Source organism: Dryobates pubescens, chromosome W (genome assembly GCF_014839835.1).
Source record: "Dryobates pubescens isolate bDryPub1 chromosome W, bDryPub1.pri, whole genome shotgun sequence".
Classification (NCBI taxonomy): Eukaryota; Metazoa; Chordata; class Aves; order Piciformes; family Picidae; genus Dryobates; species Dryobates pubescens.
This window is the reverse complement of record NC_071656.1, coordinates 1,259,296-1,276,820: the sequence shown is the minus strand read 5'-3', so window position 1 is coordinate 1,276,820 and position 17,525 is coordinate 1,259,296. Positions and strand designations below refer to the sequence as shown.

The 17,525-nt window shown below is 46.4% G+C and overlaps 1 protein-coding gene across 1 annotated transcript in view; it reads right to left on the bottom strand.

The window, feature by feature from the left end:
• Window positions 1–17,525, bottom strand: part of LOC104306805 (zinc finger SWIM domain-containing protein 6) — a 368,533-nt gene that overhangs the window by 113,589 nt on the left and 237,419 nt on the right. The window contains exons 3-4 of the mRNA XM_054177738.1: window positions 2,912–3,060; window positions 1,413–1,563 (exon numbers count right to left, since the gene is read on the bottom strand). Coding sequence (XP_054033713.1) covers window positions 1,413–1,563; window positions 2,912–3,060 — 300 coding nt within the window. The remainder of the gene's footprint in view (window positions 1–1,412; window positions 1,564–2,911; window positions 3,061–17,525) is intronic.

Genomic DNA, 17,525 nt, shown 5'->3' with positions numbered 1-17,525 from the left:
ATGTTGACTTGCTGGAGCGTGTCCAGAGAAGGGCAACAAAGCTGGTGAGGGGCTTGGAACACAAGCCCTATGAGGAGAGATTGAGGGAGCTGGGGATGCTTAGCCTGGGGAAGAGGAGACTCAGGGGTGACCTTATTGTTCTCTACAACTACCTGAAGGGGGGTTGTAGTCAAGCAGAGGTTGGTCTCTTCTCCCAGGCAGTCCATACCAGAACAAGAGGACACAGTCTCAGGCTGCACCAGGGGAGGTTTAGGCTGGAGGTTAGGAGGAAGCTTTACACAGAGAGAGTGATTGCCCATTGGAATGGGCTGCCCGAGGAGGTGGTGGGCTCCCCGTCGCTGGGGGTGTTCAGGACGAGGCTTGACAGGATGCTTGGTTGCATGGTTTAGTTGATTAGGTGGTGTTGGATGATAGGTTGGACACGATGATCTCGAAGGTCTCTTCCAACCTGGTTTATTCTATTCTATTCTGTATTTGTACATAATCATTGCATTCCATTGTAGAGTGTATTTTTGCTTGTAAATATAGCTTCCATTTTCTTTCCCCGACTGAGTGAGACAAATTTTTGTTAATGCTGGTGGGCCAAACTACCACAGCTTCCAAAACCTTACTACAGCTAAGATATACACATTAATCTCTTCACTCATACAGTCAGTGCATTATATTTTAGATTAATAAAATTAGATTTACCACTGTATTTTAAATAAAAGCAAAAAAAAAAGATCTGAAGAATCATCTATATGTGTACATACCAACTGGTTAGTATTTTGTTCCAATACCTAGGAAAGCAATGCTGTTGGTTACTTAATATTATTCTTTCTACTCAGTTACTCACCTTTAAAATATTGCTGACATTTACTTTCAAGTTGTTTTATATTTCCCCTCCCAACCACAAATTCCTATATATTGAGAACTTGTGAAACAACAGTACAAAACTGTGTCAGTGAGTTTCTGGAACACTTTAGAGCAAGCGTCTTCAGATGTTACCAGTTTAAATATACCTTTCCTATTTCAGCCTGTGTTCCTCTCTCTATTGTATAAGCCATGTATTTGATCACAATTGACCTTTCCAGTAAAGCAGTGTTAATTATTATAGTCCTCTGTTTGATCTCCTTTCCTGCTCAGTATTGGACTTCTGCTTTCCTTTGTTGCTATCTTCTCATACTCTTAATGAATCTTCTCTTTTTGCCTTCTATTTCTTTCTAGTTGTGAATCAATTTCTTCCTTAACCTTTAAAATTTAGTGCTCATGGCCTATATACTTGCCCAACTTTAATTGAACAAGCAAACCTGCAGAAAACTCTAACCTGCTTTATCTAGTACAAAAAGACAGTTTTTCTCCATTCCAATCAGGTACTTGTTTCTTCATTATATACATGAACACCTAAATTATTTTGAAGTCTATACATTTACCCAATTCATCCCAGAGCTGCCTATACTTGTCAGTCATTGCAGTTCCTTGTTGTCTCCAAAGCAACAGACGAGGGTCAGCCATGAACTGGTCTGTTATCAATGTCAACATGCGAGCTCCATTTGAATCTCTCATCTTTAGCATCTCTCGCACCTAGGAAATGAGTCTTTTAATACAAACTTGGAAAAAACCAAAACACAGTACTGACAATATGCTGCAATATCAAATATTCATCTCTGTTAAATAAGAAATATAACATGTTAAACTTGTAAGAGTAGAAAAAAGTCTGCCTTCCCAATTTTAACAACAATTTTTAGTTTCAGTATCCCATTGCAACTCTGCAAACATGCTTCTTCCACTAGTAATCCACAGGTGTATTATACAAACTGCTGCAAGACTATAATTGCTACAGGTTTCTCCAACATTTTGGGGGTAGGAAGGAAGAAAACAGCAAAACTGCAGACAGTTGAAATGTTGCCTCATATCCTTAAACTGATCTCAAGACACATTACACTGTGTTCCACTGCATTAACTTGCCATTGTGTTCCCAAGGCTTTGTTTTGTTTTAGAACAACAGGACTTTGAGTAAGATGTGAACAAGACATTAGAAAGAAGTTCTTTACTATGAAGGTGGTGGAACACTGGAACAGGTTGCCCAGGGAGGTGGTGGAGGCACCATCCCTAGAGACATTCAAGGTCAGGCTTGATGGGTGTGACCGTTTGAGGCTGTGCCTTTAAGAAACAGACAGCGCAGGGACACTCTGGCTGAATGTTTTGGTACCAGAACAAAAACACTGATATTCTAAACGAATTTCATTGGTAGATGGCCAGAATGCAACTTTAAGTTTTGGGGCAGTTGGAATTTTTTTCTCAGTTTGGGTTTCAGCCTGTCCTCTGTGCCAGCCTGATCTGCTTCTCTCCCTGTCTGCTTCTCAGAAAACTAGCTGGAGCTGACCTTGAGATAAGCAAAACTAATCCTGCATGTGCTTTTGAAGCTTAATAACATCTCCTTTCCTTACTAACTGCCTTTCTTTCTCTCTCTAACTCCTTTTTGGGAAAAAAGGGAGGTGGGGGGAGGGAGAGAGGGGGTTACAGGGAGGGAAACCCTCCTCTCGAGGAGGGAATTTTGTTGTGTTATTTTTCTTTGCTGTATATTTCTGTATATATATTGTAAATACCTGTATATATTGTGTTATATATATAACCTGCTCTCCATATATGCTTGTAAATATAGCTTTGCTTCTCCAACTGGGTTAGCTGTGGTTTCTTTCTCTGTGGGGGAGGGAGAGCTAGGCCCTCTCTCAACCTACCACAATGGGTCTCTGAGCAACCTGATTTAGTTGGGAATATCCCTGCTTATTGTAGGGGAGGGTTGGACTAGATGACCTTTAAATGTCTCTTCAAACTCAATGGATTCTAATGCATTCTATGATTCTAAGTATGGAGTGCCCAAAGGAGTGGGTAGAGACAAAAGAGGGAAGGTTTAGCATACTCAACATACCTTTGCAAAAAGCAAATTGAGCTGCTTCCCTGATCCATGGTATCCACCCTGGGAGAGGAAGAGTTTAACTTGTTCTTGGACCTGTTCCTCATCCAAATGCCAGCAGTTTTCATCATCTATGCTAGCACCTGCTGTTGGGTCAGGAGCACCTGCAAACAGCAAGAAGATAAATCATCATGTTCTATATAAAGAAGAGGGGTTTGTGGGTCATGGGGAAAAGATTACTGCAAAGGTTTTTGGATGTCAATATTGTCCCATTTTGGATGTCTTGACTTTAATCTAAAGGTTGTTTAAAATAGATCTACAGACCTAAGTACTTATAAATGGCTACTTCTAAATCATATTAATAAATAGACTAAGATTCATCATCTAAGCTTTCCTATTTAGTGAATGTGCTGGGTTGAGGCAGCCCCCTCTCTCCCCACCACGGGCAGGAATAAAACACTCAGACAAACGGATTGCAAAAGTGATGAAAGTTTAAATAGAAAGCAGTGAAATGTTACAGAAAACCCAAAGCGCAGTGACAAAGAGAGATCCCAAAGCAAACCCAGAGGCATCCCATCCCATTCCCACCTGAGGGTACACTTGAGACCCCCAGGGCTCCTTCTTCCCCCTCCCTTTACTAGGCTAGTCTCAGCTGGCCAGGCCTGAGACTGCCCATCCCCCCATGGCCTTGGGCCTAGACAGGCCCAAAGCCAGGAGACATCTCCCCCAGTTACCGGCTGGCGGAGGAGGAAGAAAAAAAAGAACGTGCTAGACTCCGCACTGGATCTTATAGTGGTGCAAAGAATTATGGTAGGAAATACACAATTTCCTGTGTCCATCCCTCTGGGCTGGACTTCTGGACACAGGAAGTGAACACACCAGGGGCCACCCAGCTCAAACTGCAACAGTGAAAAAACAAAATTTCTTCCATAACTGTTTGCATTTTATCAACACTTTGTGTTAGAAGGTTAAATTTCAATGCAGTTATCACAGATTGTTTAAACAGAGTTCCTTTACAGGAACAAGGGTGCCTGCTGCCCCGTGCCACCAGCACTACCCCCACCAAGACCTCTTCTCCCAGCACAATACCAAATATACCTCCCTCAGGAGTTCAGCATCGCTATACTTACACAAGTGTTATTTTCATGCCACTGGGTTAGAAGACTATTAAAGCTGAAGATCTCAATTCAAGGGTCTGACCTCTACAATGCCATTCAGCATAGTACTACAGATACTTCTGACTCAAAGCACTATTTCCTCACATGATCACATATAGGCTATACTCAGCATGCTAAACATTTTTAATCCAGATGTATAAAAAATTCCAGGATACATGTAACTGGCACCAGCTACAGTTGTAATCCAATGATCTTTCAATACCATTGACTGTCTTCAGCAACAGGCCCAGAATAACAAGGCATGGAGATGGTATGTTTGATCAGGCACAAATCACAGAATCACAGAATGATAGGGGTTGGAAGTGACCTCTGGAGAGTCCAACCCCTCTGCCAAAGCAAAGTCCAAACCCTCTGCAGCACTGGAAACAGCCTGTGGTGAAGGCACATTATGCCCAAATATCGAATCTTGTCCCAGCATGTGGACAAGTTTCCCCTCCTTCAGCAGGAAGACAAAAGCAAAGGCATTAGCCAGGCCAGCACACACCCAGCGCATGCAGCACTCGTGCAAATACCAAGTATGGCATAATTCTAGCTTCACGCTTTCTATAGGCTGAAGCCAGTTGTTTGCAAGAGTGCCCATTGGTCAAACCTAGCCTCGAGGACTCTGTAAGTATCACCCCAGTTGGTAAATGAGTTGCCCCCTCTTACACTTTGTCTCTCTCTCCTTGCTGTAGAGGACAATGCTGGAGCTATTAGCCTCTGCCATTGAACTCATTGTTATTAGCTTCTCTTATTCATACATGCATACATACTGAAAGCCTCTGCATCGTGAGAAGCAGACCGGAGAATCATCTCCAGAGGGAGGACCTTCGCTGAGCCCGAGAAGCCCAGCATTGCCACAGCCAGTCGTACCGACCAGGAGAGACCACCATGCCACTGGAGGACTGGACCAACCCCCGAGGGTAAGATCTACCCAGTTGCTGGGGACAAAGGACTTGATTGAGACCAAGTCCACATATGCCTAGTCCCTGCCATTGTGGGAAAGGAGCCACCACATGTGCTGCTCTGAGCCCTGTAAACCTCAGGTAAGACTAAAGCACTGTTCATGCCTGTAGTGCACCAAACCTGGGACCACTCTGAGAGTCCCGCTGTTACTTTAAGCTCAGTAAACGAGAAGCTACAGCTCAACACAGCCGCATTTCTCTCCCCGAGGATGTTTACATCAGCACTGAGAATTGTCGTAGCCGGGTGTGTGTGGTTTGAAAGGAAAGGCTCTGCTTTCCCTCCCCCACTGAGAAAGAGACCACGGCTAAACCCAGTCAGAGAAATGAGATTATATTTTACAAGGAAACAGATTATATGTAACACAACAAATACAGGTATTTTACAATATATACAGGAATATACAGCAAATGAACTCAACCAGAAACCAGACCCCCCACAGAGGGGGCTTCCCCCTGTGCCCCCTTCACCCCCCTACCTCCCTTCTCCCCCAAAGAGGTAGAAGAAGAGAAAAAAGGGGAGTTAATACAGCAGACAGAGGCCTATGCACAGGGAGTTAGTTCTTATCTTAGTTGGCCAGAATCCCAGAAGCAGAATCCAGCCGAAAGGGACAGCGAAGGAAGGAAGACTGAGAGAAAGTTCCAGCTGCGCTGGGACTAACCTCCCCTCCCACACTTCTACCAATGAAATTTGTTTAGAATACCAAAATATTTTACAAACATTTAGCCAGTGTGCCCCTTTCTTAAAGGCACAGCGTCAAAGGGCCACAGTCCACCCCTTCTAAACAATTTCATTGGTCGTTCGCACTGTCCATCCAATCGGAAACCATATTTACAGTTTGTGAGTAAAGTTCATAGTCCGTTCCGGCTATACTCAGATGTAGATGATTCAGAAGTCCAAAAAAGTCAGGAAATAGGAAAATGGAAACCAGCTTGTCTCTCTGCAGATGAAGTGAAGAAAAGGCAAACAGGAACATAGGGACTCTAGTTGACTCAGGGCTCTCAGGGTTCTCAGGGTTCGTGCACTGTAGATTCCTCAGGGATTCTTCCTTTGGGCGCGTCGTAGCTGTACGACAGTTTGAAGTCAAACTCTTTCGGCTAAAGTTAAATTTCTTTGTGGAATAGACTGAATTTGACCATTCTCCTGCATTACCCAATAAGTGTGACCCGGACCTTCTGCTGAAACCACCCCTCGGACAGGTCTAGCCTCTCCTGAGGGCAAAAATACCCAAACAGTTTTACCTAACAGGTTCTTTTCTCTAACAACAGGAACTCTATCACCTTCTACTCTCCGTAGCAGATCTGAATGTGCCGGTCCAGCTCGGTTCACTGAACCTCTACTATTCACCAGCCAGGTTGCTTGTGCTAAATGTTTCTCCCAGTTTTTCAAAGATCCACCTCCCATGGCTTTGAGAGTGGTCTTCAACAAACCGTTGTAGCGTTCAATCTTCCCTGCAGCTGGTGCATAGTAAGGAATATGGAAAATCCACTCAATACCGTGCTCTTTTGCCCAGCTCTTTACAAGGTTGTTCTTGAAATGAGTTCCATTGTCTGACTCAATCCTCTCTGGAGTTCCGTGTCTCCACAGGATCTGTCTCTCCAGACCGAGAATGGTGTTATGTGCAGTTGCATGTGGAACTGGATAAGTTTCCAACCATCCCGTGTTTGCCTCTACCATAGTAAGCATGTATTGCTTACCAGAACGAGAACGAGGTAGAGTGATGTAGTCAATCTGCCAAGCTTCACCATACCTGTACTTGTACCATCTGTCACCATACCACAAGGGCTTAATTCGCTTTGCCTGCTTAATGGCAGCACAAATGTCACAGTCATGGATGACTTGTGTGATAGCATCCATGGAAATGTCTATGGATCTGTCACAAGCCCACTGGTATGTTGCATCTCTGCGTTGATGTCCTGATGAATCGTGAGCCCACCGAGCTAAGAATATCTCACCTCGGTGCTTCCAGTCGAGATCAAGTTCAGAGTCCTTGTCTACTTGAGAAACTCTTGCAGCTAGATCTGCCTGATGGTTGTGTTGCTGTTCCTCAGTAGCTCTGCACTTAGGAATGTGAGCATCAATGTGTCTCACTTTCACTGGAATTCTCTCGATTCGATCAGCAATGTCTTGCCACAGGTCGGCTGCCCAGATGGGTTTTCCTTTCCTCTGCCAGCCATTCTTTTTCCAGTTCTTTAGCCAACCCCATAGAGCATTGGCTACCATCCATGAGTCGGTGTAGAGATAAAGCTTTGGCCATCTCTCACATTCAGCTACGTTGAGAGCTAGCTGGACAGCTTTTACCTCTGCAAACTGACTGGATTCTCCTTCTCCATCCTTCGCCTCTGCAACTCGGCGTGTTGGACTCCACACTGCAGACTTCCACCTTTGCTTGTTCCTGATGAGACGACAGGAACCGTCTGTGAACAAAGCATATTTCTTTTCATCATCAGAAAGGTCATTGTAAGGAGGAGCTTCCTCAGCACGAGTTACTCTCTCCTCTGGAGGTTTAGCACAGTTGGCATCTTCAGGCCAACTTGAGATCACCTCCACCAGACCAGGTCTTTCAAGATTTCCCATTCGAGCTCTCTGTGTTATCCGAGCCATCCACTTGGACCAGGTGGAATCTGTGGCATGATGTGGTGTGGAACCGTTGCCTTTGAACATCCAATTCAAAACTGTTAATCTGGGATCTAGGAGAAGTTGTGATTCAGTTCCAATCACTTCAGAAGCTGCTTTCACTCCTTCATAGGCAGCTAGACTCTCTTTCTCTGTTGGAGTATAATTAGCCTCTGAACCTCTGTACCCTCGACTCCAGAAACCAAGAGGTCGTCCACGTGTCTCACCTGGAGCTTTTTGCCACAAGCACCAGGTTGGGCCATTGTCACCTGCAGCCGTGTACAAAATGTTCTTGATGTCTGGACCATCTCGGACAGGTCCCAGACCCACTGCTTGTACTACCTCTTGCTTTATCTGGTCAAACGCTGCTTGCTGTTCAGGTCCCCAGGGGAAACTGTTCCTCTTTTGAGTCACATCATACAGAGGTTTCACAATCTGACTGTATCCAGGAATGTGTAGTCTCCAAAATCCCACTATCCCCAAGAAACGTAGAGTTTCTTGCTTGTTCGTGGGATTTGCCATGGTAGAGACTCTATTTACCACATCCACTGGAATGTGTCGGCGTCCATCCTGCCACTGCACTCCCAGGAACTGGATCTCTGTGGTAGGACCTTTCACTTTGTCTCTCTTGATGGCAAAACCTGCATTCAGAAGAATATCCATGATTTTGTTGCCTTTCTCATAGTCTTCCTCAGCAGTTTTACCTCAGACGATGATATCATCGATGAACTGGATGTGTTCTGGAGCACCACCTTCCTCCAGAGCATCATGGATCACCGCATGACAGATGCTGGAGCTGTGGATCCAGCCCATTGGCAGTCTGTTGAAAGTGTACTGGATTCCTCTCCAGGTGAAAGCAAACTGAGGCCTGCACTCCTCTGCTATGGGAATAGAGAAGAAGGCATTAGCAATGTCTATGGTAGCATACCATTTGGCCTCTTTGAATTCCAGCTCATACTGGAGTTCCATCATGTCTGGTACTGCTGCACTCATAGGCGGAGTTACTTCATTCAGGGCTCGGTAGTCCACTGTCAGACGCCAGTCTCCATTCCGCTTTCGCACAGGCCACACTGGACTGTTGAAAGGTGAATGAGTTTTGCTGATGACTTTCTGACTCTCCAACTGACGAATCAGATTCTGAATGGGCAACAAAGAGTCACGGTTGGTTCTGTATTGTCTGTGATGCACAGTCCGAGAAGCAACCGGCAACTTAATGTCCTGAATCTTGTGTTGTCCCACAACTGCAGATTCATCAGAAAGCTCAGGTCTAGCAGACAGTTTCAGCTTTTGTCCATCAATTTCTACAGAAGCTACTCCAAAAGCCCATTTGTAACCTTTAGGGTCTTTGAAACGCCCTTCTCTCAGAAAATCAATTCCCAAAATACAGGGTGCATCAGGTCCGGTCACAACTGTATGCTTCTTCCATTGTTTACCAGTTAGACTTATATTATACTCTACCTTACTTAACTCTTGAGATCCACCAGTGACTCCCAGAATAGTTATAGACTCTGATCCCTGATAATTTGATGGCAATATGGTGCACTGAGCTCCTGTGTCCACCAAGGCCCTGTACTTCTGAAAGTGTGAAGTGCCAGGCCACTGGATGTACACATCCCAATAGATTCTGTTATCTGTATTACCCCTCTCCTCCCCCTGGCGGGAGGCAGGGCACCCCTAGTTATGGGGAACATGTCCACAGGTGCAACGAGCACACTGTGCAGTGTTAGAACTGGAGCCACTGTTGGAGCTACTAGAGTTGTCCTGGGGAACTGTAGAAGTAACAGCTACCCTTCTGGTATTGCTACCTCGGGTTCTGCCACTTTGCAGTTCTCTCAGCCTCCTGAAAAGATTAGAAGTTGGTTGGCCATCCCACCTATTCATGTTCTCACCAAACTGATCACGTAGAGTTATCCAAATGGTCCTACGTGATTGCCTTGGTGGTCTGTTTTGGTTTGGCCTGTTTTGGAATGACCTCCTTGGAGGACGTCTATTCCTCACAGCTGAAACCTGCACCCACCTGGAGGAAGAATTGGAATTATCTCTTTGTGCCAATTGGTATATGGAATCTTTCAGCTCTTTCATGCAATTCTCAATTTTTCCAGACAGAGTTTCAATGGCTGAAACCAAAGAAACACGTGTCATGCTATCATCCAATTGTCTCAGTTGATCAGTGAATTGGCCAAGCGTAGGATGATCTCCACCATAATTTCTTGCTACAATTCTGCTTGCCAGAATGTTTGCATAATTAGAAGGAGCAAGCTTGATGAGCTTTTTAGCAAGACCATTTCCTACAGGAACATCATCAGGATTCAGAGATTCATGTTCACCATAGAGTATCTCTCTAACAGCAAATTCTCTCAGATGCTTAATTCCCTCATCTATGGTAGTCCAGGGCTTAGGATTCCATGGAAGATCATCTCAGGAAGGGTATCTCATGAGAACCGCCATTAGAAGGCGTATCCACAGATTAACCTTACTGAGAGCCTTGCCTAGATGTCTATCTATTCCATTATCCTTTGGGAGAGTTCCTAGCTGAGCTGCTGACTTGTCTCCAACCATTAGAGCTGGAGCACCTGTATCATAGCATCTACCAAGCCAAGCGAGAACTGGCTCCTTATCTGCTCTGAGATAGTCTTTTCTTACATTTCGTAATTCCTCACGTGGTGAGGAGCAGTCGCTTATATCATCTTGTTCTTGCTCTTCCTTTGCCTCCTCTTCCTCAACTTGTTGTCCAAACAACCTTTCTGTCACTCTCTCAAGGATCCCTTTAAGCTGAGAAGCACCACCACTAGCTGCTGTCCTACCAAGAGATGCATCTCGATCCTCTGATGATCTCAATAACTCAGCTATATTTTTAAGACAAATTTTCTCTTCCTCCCCAGCAGAAGAACCTTGCTGTGCATCCCCGTCAGCTCCTGTGGTGGGTTTTAGAGGCAGACCCCCTCCCCACAACAACCATCCTCTGCTACCAAGAATGTGCTGGGTTGAGGCAGCCCCCTCTCTCCCCACCACGGGCAGGAATAAAACACTCAGACAAACGGATTGCAAAAGTGATGAAAGTTTAAATAGAAAGCAGTGAATGTTACAGAGAACCCAAAGTGCAGTGACAAAGAAAGATCCCAAAGCAAACCCAGAGGCATCCCATTCCCACCTGAGGGTACACCCGAGACCCTCAGGGCTCCTTCTTCCCCCTCCCTCTGCTGGGCTAGTCTCAGCTGCCCAGGCCTGAGACTGCCCATCCCCCCATGGCCTTGGGCCTAGCCAGGCCCAAAGCCAGGAGACATCTCCCCCAGTTACCGGCTGGCGGAGGAGGAAGAAAAGAGAGAGTGCTAGACCCCGCACTGGATCTTATAGTGGTGCAAAGAATCATGGTAGGAAATACACACAATTTCCTGTGTCCATCCCTCTGGGCTGGACTTCTGGACACAGGAAGTGAACACACCAGGGGGGCACCCAGCTCAAACTGCAACAGCTCCTGAATCAGCTTTACTCTTACCCCTCCTTGTTGTTAAAACTGCTACTTGCTTTACTGGAGCTGTGTTTGGGTTTCCAGCTGCCTTATTATCAGAAGCTGATAAGCTTTGAGACAGATTAGCTGCTTTGGAGGACGCTTCCGCTCCTGCCATGGAAGAAGGAGGAAATGACTTTGCCTCGTTAATGGTGGCTGCTGGGGACACAGGAGCCGCCATGTTTGGGGCTACTACAGCCCCTTGCTGCTTGCCAGAATCATCACCATTGCTATTCAGAGCTGCCTTGCCGATTGACTTTTTAGCTTTATCTTTAACTGACACAGATTCTCCATTATCATCCTCACTGGATGTTCCTGAAACAGAGCTAGGGTGGTGTTTTCGTCTCTTTGCCCTCCGTTTTATAACAAAACATGCCTTAGAAACTTTTCTCTCCCGGTACAGTGTTACCAGCAAATACACATTACTTAGCAGCAGCAGCAGGACTACACACATCAAGAAAATCAGCTTTGGATCCCAGCCATCACTCAAAATTACCCTTTCACCGAGCGGAATCTTAAACTCCTTTATCTCAATAGGGAGTGTGCTAGATGTTACATTTCTGTATCTTTTCACCCAAAATAATTCCAGGCACTGATCATACAGGAGCCGCATCTTGTACTTAAACCACAAATATAATTTTTGCATTATATATTTACCTATCTGATCGATAATCATACCCAGGCAATACTTGTAGATCAATACACCAAAGACCGAGAAGAACAGACGCTCTAAAAGCCAAAACACCTTCATGTTTGCTCGTTCGACTCAAGCAAGCAATAAATCAAACTAATTTGTCACCAAGCCCCGAGTTGGGCAGCCAATAATGTGGTAGGTTGAGAGAGGGCTTAGCTCTCCCTCCTCCACAGAGTAAGAAACCACAGCTAACTCAGTCGAAGAGCAAGCTATATATTTACAAGCATATATGGAAAGCAGATTATATATGACACAATATACCCCCTCTCTCCCCCCCCCACCTCCCTTTTTCCCCAAAAAGGGGTTAGAGAGAGAGAAAGGCAAGTTACTAAGGAGAAGAGTTGTTAGCAAGCTTCAAAAGCCCATGCAGGATTAGTGTTTGCTTATCTGAAGGCCAACTCCAGCAGTTCGCAGAAGAAGCAGGCAGGGAGAACAGGCTGAAACCTCCACCTCCCCCAACTCCCAAACCGAACTCAACTGAGGAAAAAAAATTTCCAACTGCTCTACAATCTAAAGCTGCATTTTTGTTTATCAACCAATGAAATTCGTTTAGAATATCAGAATGTTTTGGTTCTAGTACCGAAAACATTAGCCAGTGTGTTCCAGCAGTGTTTGTTCTTAAAGGCACAGCCTCAAACGACCACAATTTAGCGTAAGTTTGCTTATGTAGATGATGTAACTATATAAGATGAAAAAGCTATTGTAAGGTTGTCCTGTGGAGGTGGAGTTTTGTCCCCTCTCAGGCCCAGCGCGCTGCTTTGCTTGCTTTTATTGCTTTTATTGCCTTTTATTACCTTTTAGTGCCAATAAAACTGTTACCAAAAACTTTTATCAGGAGTCATCTATAACAGCTTGGATGGGAGCACACTGCGATGGGTTAGGAACTGGCTGGAGGGCCAAGCCCAGAGAGTGGTGGTGAATGGTGCCACATCCAGCTGGCAGCCAGTCACTAGTGGTGTGCCCCAGGGATCAGTGCTGGGCCCCATGCTCTTTAACATCTTTATTGATGATCTGGACGAGGACATTGAGTCCATCATCAGTAAATTTGCTGACGACACCAAGCTGGGGGCAGGAGTTGATCTGCTGGAGGGTAGAGAGGCTCTGCAGGGGGACCTCGACAGGCTGGACAGATGGGCAGGATCCAACGGCATGAGATTTAACACATCCAAGTGCCAGGTTCTGTACATCGGCCACAATAACCCCATGCAGAGCTACAGGCTGGGGTCAGAGTGGCTGGAGAGCAGGCAGGTAGAGAGGGACCTGGGGGTACTGGTCGATGGTAGGCTGAACATGAGCCTGCAGTGTGCCCAGGCAGCCAAGAGGGCCAATGGCATCCTGGCCTGCATCAGGAACAGTGTGGCCAGCAGGAGCAGGGAGGTCATTCTGCCCCTGTACTCCGCACTGCTTATGCCACACCTTGAGTACTGTGTCCAGTTCTGGGCCCCTCAGTTTAGGAAGGATGTTGACTTGCTGGAACGAGTCCAGAGAAGAGCAACAAAGTTGGTGAGGGGTTTGGAACACAAGCCCTATGAGAAGAGGCTGAGGGAGCTGGGGTTGCTTAGCCTAGAGAAGAGGAGACTCAGGGGTGACCTTATTACTCTCTACAACTACCTGAAGGGGGGTTGTAGCCAGGTGGGGGTTGGTCTTTTCTCCCAGGCAGCCAATACCAGAACAAGAGGACACAGTCTCAGGCTGCACCAGGGGACGTTTAGGCTGGATGTTAGGAAGAAGTTCTATACAGAAAGAGTGATTGCCCATTGGAATGGGCTGCCTGGGGAGGTGGTGGAGTCGCCATCACTGGAGGTTTTCAGGAGGAGACCTGACAGGGTGCTTGGTGCCATGGTTTAGTTGATTAGGTGGGTTGGATTGGTTGATAGGTTGTACATGATGATCTTGAAGGTCTCTTCTCTTCTCTTCTCTTCTCTTCATGCAAGTATCCACACCCCAGTGTGAATGCCCCTAACCACTTACCATGGCTAGAGAAGCAGGCATTAGGAACACCCTCCATAGCCCAAGACACCTTGCTTAGCCACACCCCCACGAGTATTCAGCAGTAATTAACATTAAGCAATGAGTGTAAACTTGACTTAGCCATAGCAACACCAGGGTTGGTAAATCTTGTGCCAGCCACTGCGGTCATACAAGAAACCCAAATTAATCGTATACGGCGTAAAGAGTGACTCAACACTATCGCCCCCACCTGAGGCCAAAACATGCCTGAGCTGTCATAAGCCCAAGACATGCCTAAACCCCTTCAATCCCGCCTCAACTTCCGCGATCAATCGACCTCACGAAAGCCAGGGGACAAACTGGCATTAGATACCCCACTATGCCTGGCTGTAAATTCAAATGCTTTCCCCACCCAAGCATTCACCAGGGAATTACGAGCATAAACGCTTAGAACCCTAAGGACTTGGCAGTGTCCCAAACCCACCTAGAGGAGCCTGTTCTATAACCTATAACCCACACTACACCCAACTCCCCCTCGCCCTAAGCAGCCTATATACCGCCGTTGCCAGCTCACCTCCATTGAGAGCTCAACAGTGAGCACAACAGCCTCACCCGCTAGACAGACAGGTCAAGGTATAGCCAATGGGGGGGAAGAAATGGACTACATTTTCTGACACAGACAACAACAGAAGAGGGCCTGAAAACCTACCTTCAGAAGGCGGACTTAGCTTGTCTTAAACTGGCCCTGGGACACGTACATACTGCCTGTCACCCTCCTCGTAAGCAAACCCCCCCTCCAATTAGGACTACAACCAGCCAAAGAGGAGGTAAGTCGTAACAAGGTAAGTGTACCAGAAGGTGCACTTAGCACATCAAGATGTAGCTAAACACAAAGCACTCAGCTTACACTTGAAAGATACCTGCTCACAACTCAGGTCATCTTGAAGCCAACTTCTAGCCCTACCAACACATGAAAAATTCTACCCCCACCAACTAAAACATTTCACACACTTAGTATAGGTGATAGAAAAGAGCCCCAATCAAACAGGCGCAATAGAGACACGTACCATAAGGGAAAGATGAAATAATAATGAAAACCCAAGCACAAAACAGCAAAGATTAACCCTTGTACCTTTTGCATCATGATCCAGCAAGAACAACCAAGCAAAGTGAACTTAAGCTTCCCACCCCAAAAACCCAAGCGAGCTGCTCACAAGCAGCTACATGTTGAGCGAACCCGATTCTGTCGCAAAAGAGTGGGATGACGTGTTAGTAGAGGTGAAAAGCCAACCGAGCAGGGTAATAGCTGTGAAATGAATCGAAGTTCTGCTCTGTCAGCTCCTACATTGGAAGCCCCCCCAACAAACCCTGTAGCCACTCAGAAGTGACTTAAAGGGGGTACAGCCCCTTTAAAAAAGAACACAATCTCCCCCAGCGGATAACCTATTTGCATATCCCATCCTACGCTCAATCCCTAACAAACTAGGAGTCGTCATAGCCCTAGCCACCTCCATTCTAGCCCTATTCCGAGCCCCCCTCCACCACATGTCTCTCAACTCCAATTCTGAATACAAGTCACCAACCTCTTCATCCGCACCTGAGTCAGCAGCCAGCCAGTAGAGCACCCCTCATCATTAATGGCCAACTAGCCTCTATTGCCTACTTCTTCACGATCCTAGGCCTCTTCCCTCTTATCAGCACTCTAGAAAACAAATTGCTTTCCTTTCCTAGCCTTGCCTTGCCTTGCCCTGCCTTGCCTATCCTTTCCTTTCCTTGCCTGGCCATTCCTTGCCTTGCCTTGCCTTGCCTTGCCTTGCCTTGCCTTACTGTTCCTTCCCATTCCTTGCCTTGCCTATCCTTTCCTTGCCTTTCCTTGCCTTGCCTTTCCTTTCCTTGCCTTACCTTACCTTTCCTTCCCTTTCATTGCCTTGCCTTGCCTATCTTTTCCTTGCCTTCCCTTCCCTTCCCTTCCCTTCCCTTCCCTTCCCTTCCCTTTCCTTTCCTTTCCTTCCCTTCCCTTTCCTTTCCTTTCCTTTCCTTCCCTTCCCTTTCCTTTCCTTTCCTTTCCTTTCCTTTCCTTTCCTTTCCTTTCCTTTCCTTTCCTTTCCTTTCCTTTCCTTTCCTTTCCTTTCCTTTCCTTTCCTTTCCTTTCCTTTCCTTTCCTTTCCTTTCCTTTCCTTGCCTTGCCTTGCCTTGCCTTGCCTTGCCTTGCCTTGCCTTGCCTTGCCTTGCCTTGCCTTTCCCTTCCTTGCCTTTCCCTTCCTTGCCTTTATTGCCTTTCCTTTCCTTTCCTTTCCTTTCCTTTCCTTTCCTTTCCTTTCCTTTCCTTTCCTTTCCTTTCCTTTCCTTTCCTTTCCTTTCCTTTCCTTTCCTTTCCTTTCCTTTCCTTTCCTTTCCTTTCCTTTCCTTTCCTTTCCTTTCCTTTCCTTTCCTTTCCTTTCCTTTCCTTTCCTTTCCTTTCCTTTCCTTGCCTTGCCTTGCCTTGCCTTGCCTTGCCTTGCCTTGCCTTTCCTTTCCTTTCCTTTCCTTTCCTTTCCTTTCCTTTCCTTTCCTTTCCTTTCCTTTCCTTTCCTTTCCTTTCCTTTCCTTTCCTTGCCTTGCCTTGCCTTGCCTTGCCTTGCCTTGCCTTGCCTTTCCTTTCCTTTCCTTTCCTTTCCTTTCCTTTCCTTTCCTTTCCTTTCCTTTCCTTTCCTTTCCTTTCCTTGCCTTTCCTTGCCTTTCCTTGCCTTTCCTTGCCTTGCCTTGCCTTTCCTTTCCTTGCCTTGCCTTGCCTTGCCTTGCCTTGCCTTGCCTTTCCCTTCCTTGCCTTTCCCTTCCTTCCTTTCCTTTCCTTTCCTTTCCTTTCCTTTCCTTTCCTTTCCTTGCCTTTCCTTGCCTTTCCTTGCCTTGCCTTTCCTTGCCTTGCCTTTCCTTTCCTTGCCTTTCCTTTCCTTGCCTTGCCTTGCCTTTCCTTGCCTTGCCTTTCCTTGCCTTGCCTTGCCTTGCCTTGCCATACCTTGCCTTGCCTTGCCTTTTCTTTCCTTGCCTTGCCTTGCCTTGCCTATCCTTTCCTTGCCTTTCCTTGCCTTGCCTTACCTTGCCTTGCCTTGCCTTTTCTTTCCTTGCCTTGCCTTGCCTCGCCTCGCCTATCCTTGCCTTGCCTATCCTTTCCTTGCCTTTCCTTGCCTTTCCTTGCCTTGCCTTTCCTTGCCTTGCCTTTCCTTGCCTTGCCTTTTCTTTCCTAGCCGTGCCTTGCCGTGCCTTGCCTTTGCCTTTCCTATCCTTGCCTTGCCTTTTCTTGCCTTGCCTTGCCTTGCCGTGCCTTGCCTTTGCCTTGCCTTTGCCTTGCCTTGCCTTTGCCTTGCCTTTGCCTTGCCTTTCCTTTCCTTTCCTTTCCTTTCCTTCCCTTTCCTTGCCTTGCCTTGCCTTGACTTGCCTTGCCTTGCCTTTGCCTTTCCTTTCCTTTCCTTTGCCTTGCTTTGCCTTGCCTTCCCTTTCCTTTCCTTGCATTTGCCTTGCCGTGCCTTGCCTTGCCACGCCTATCCTTGCCTTGCCTATCCTTTCCTTGCCTTTCCTTGCCTTGCCTTGCCTTGCCTTGCCTTTCGTTTCCTTGCCTTTCCTTTCCTTGCCTTGCCTTGCCTCTCCTATCCTTGCCTTTCCTTTCCTTTCCTTTCCTTTCCTTTCCTTTCCTTTCCTTTCCTTCCTTCCTTTCCTTTCCTTTCCTTTCCTTTCCTTTCCTTTCCTTTCCTTTCCTTTCCTTTC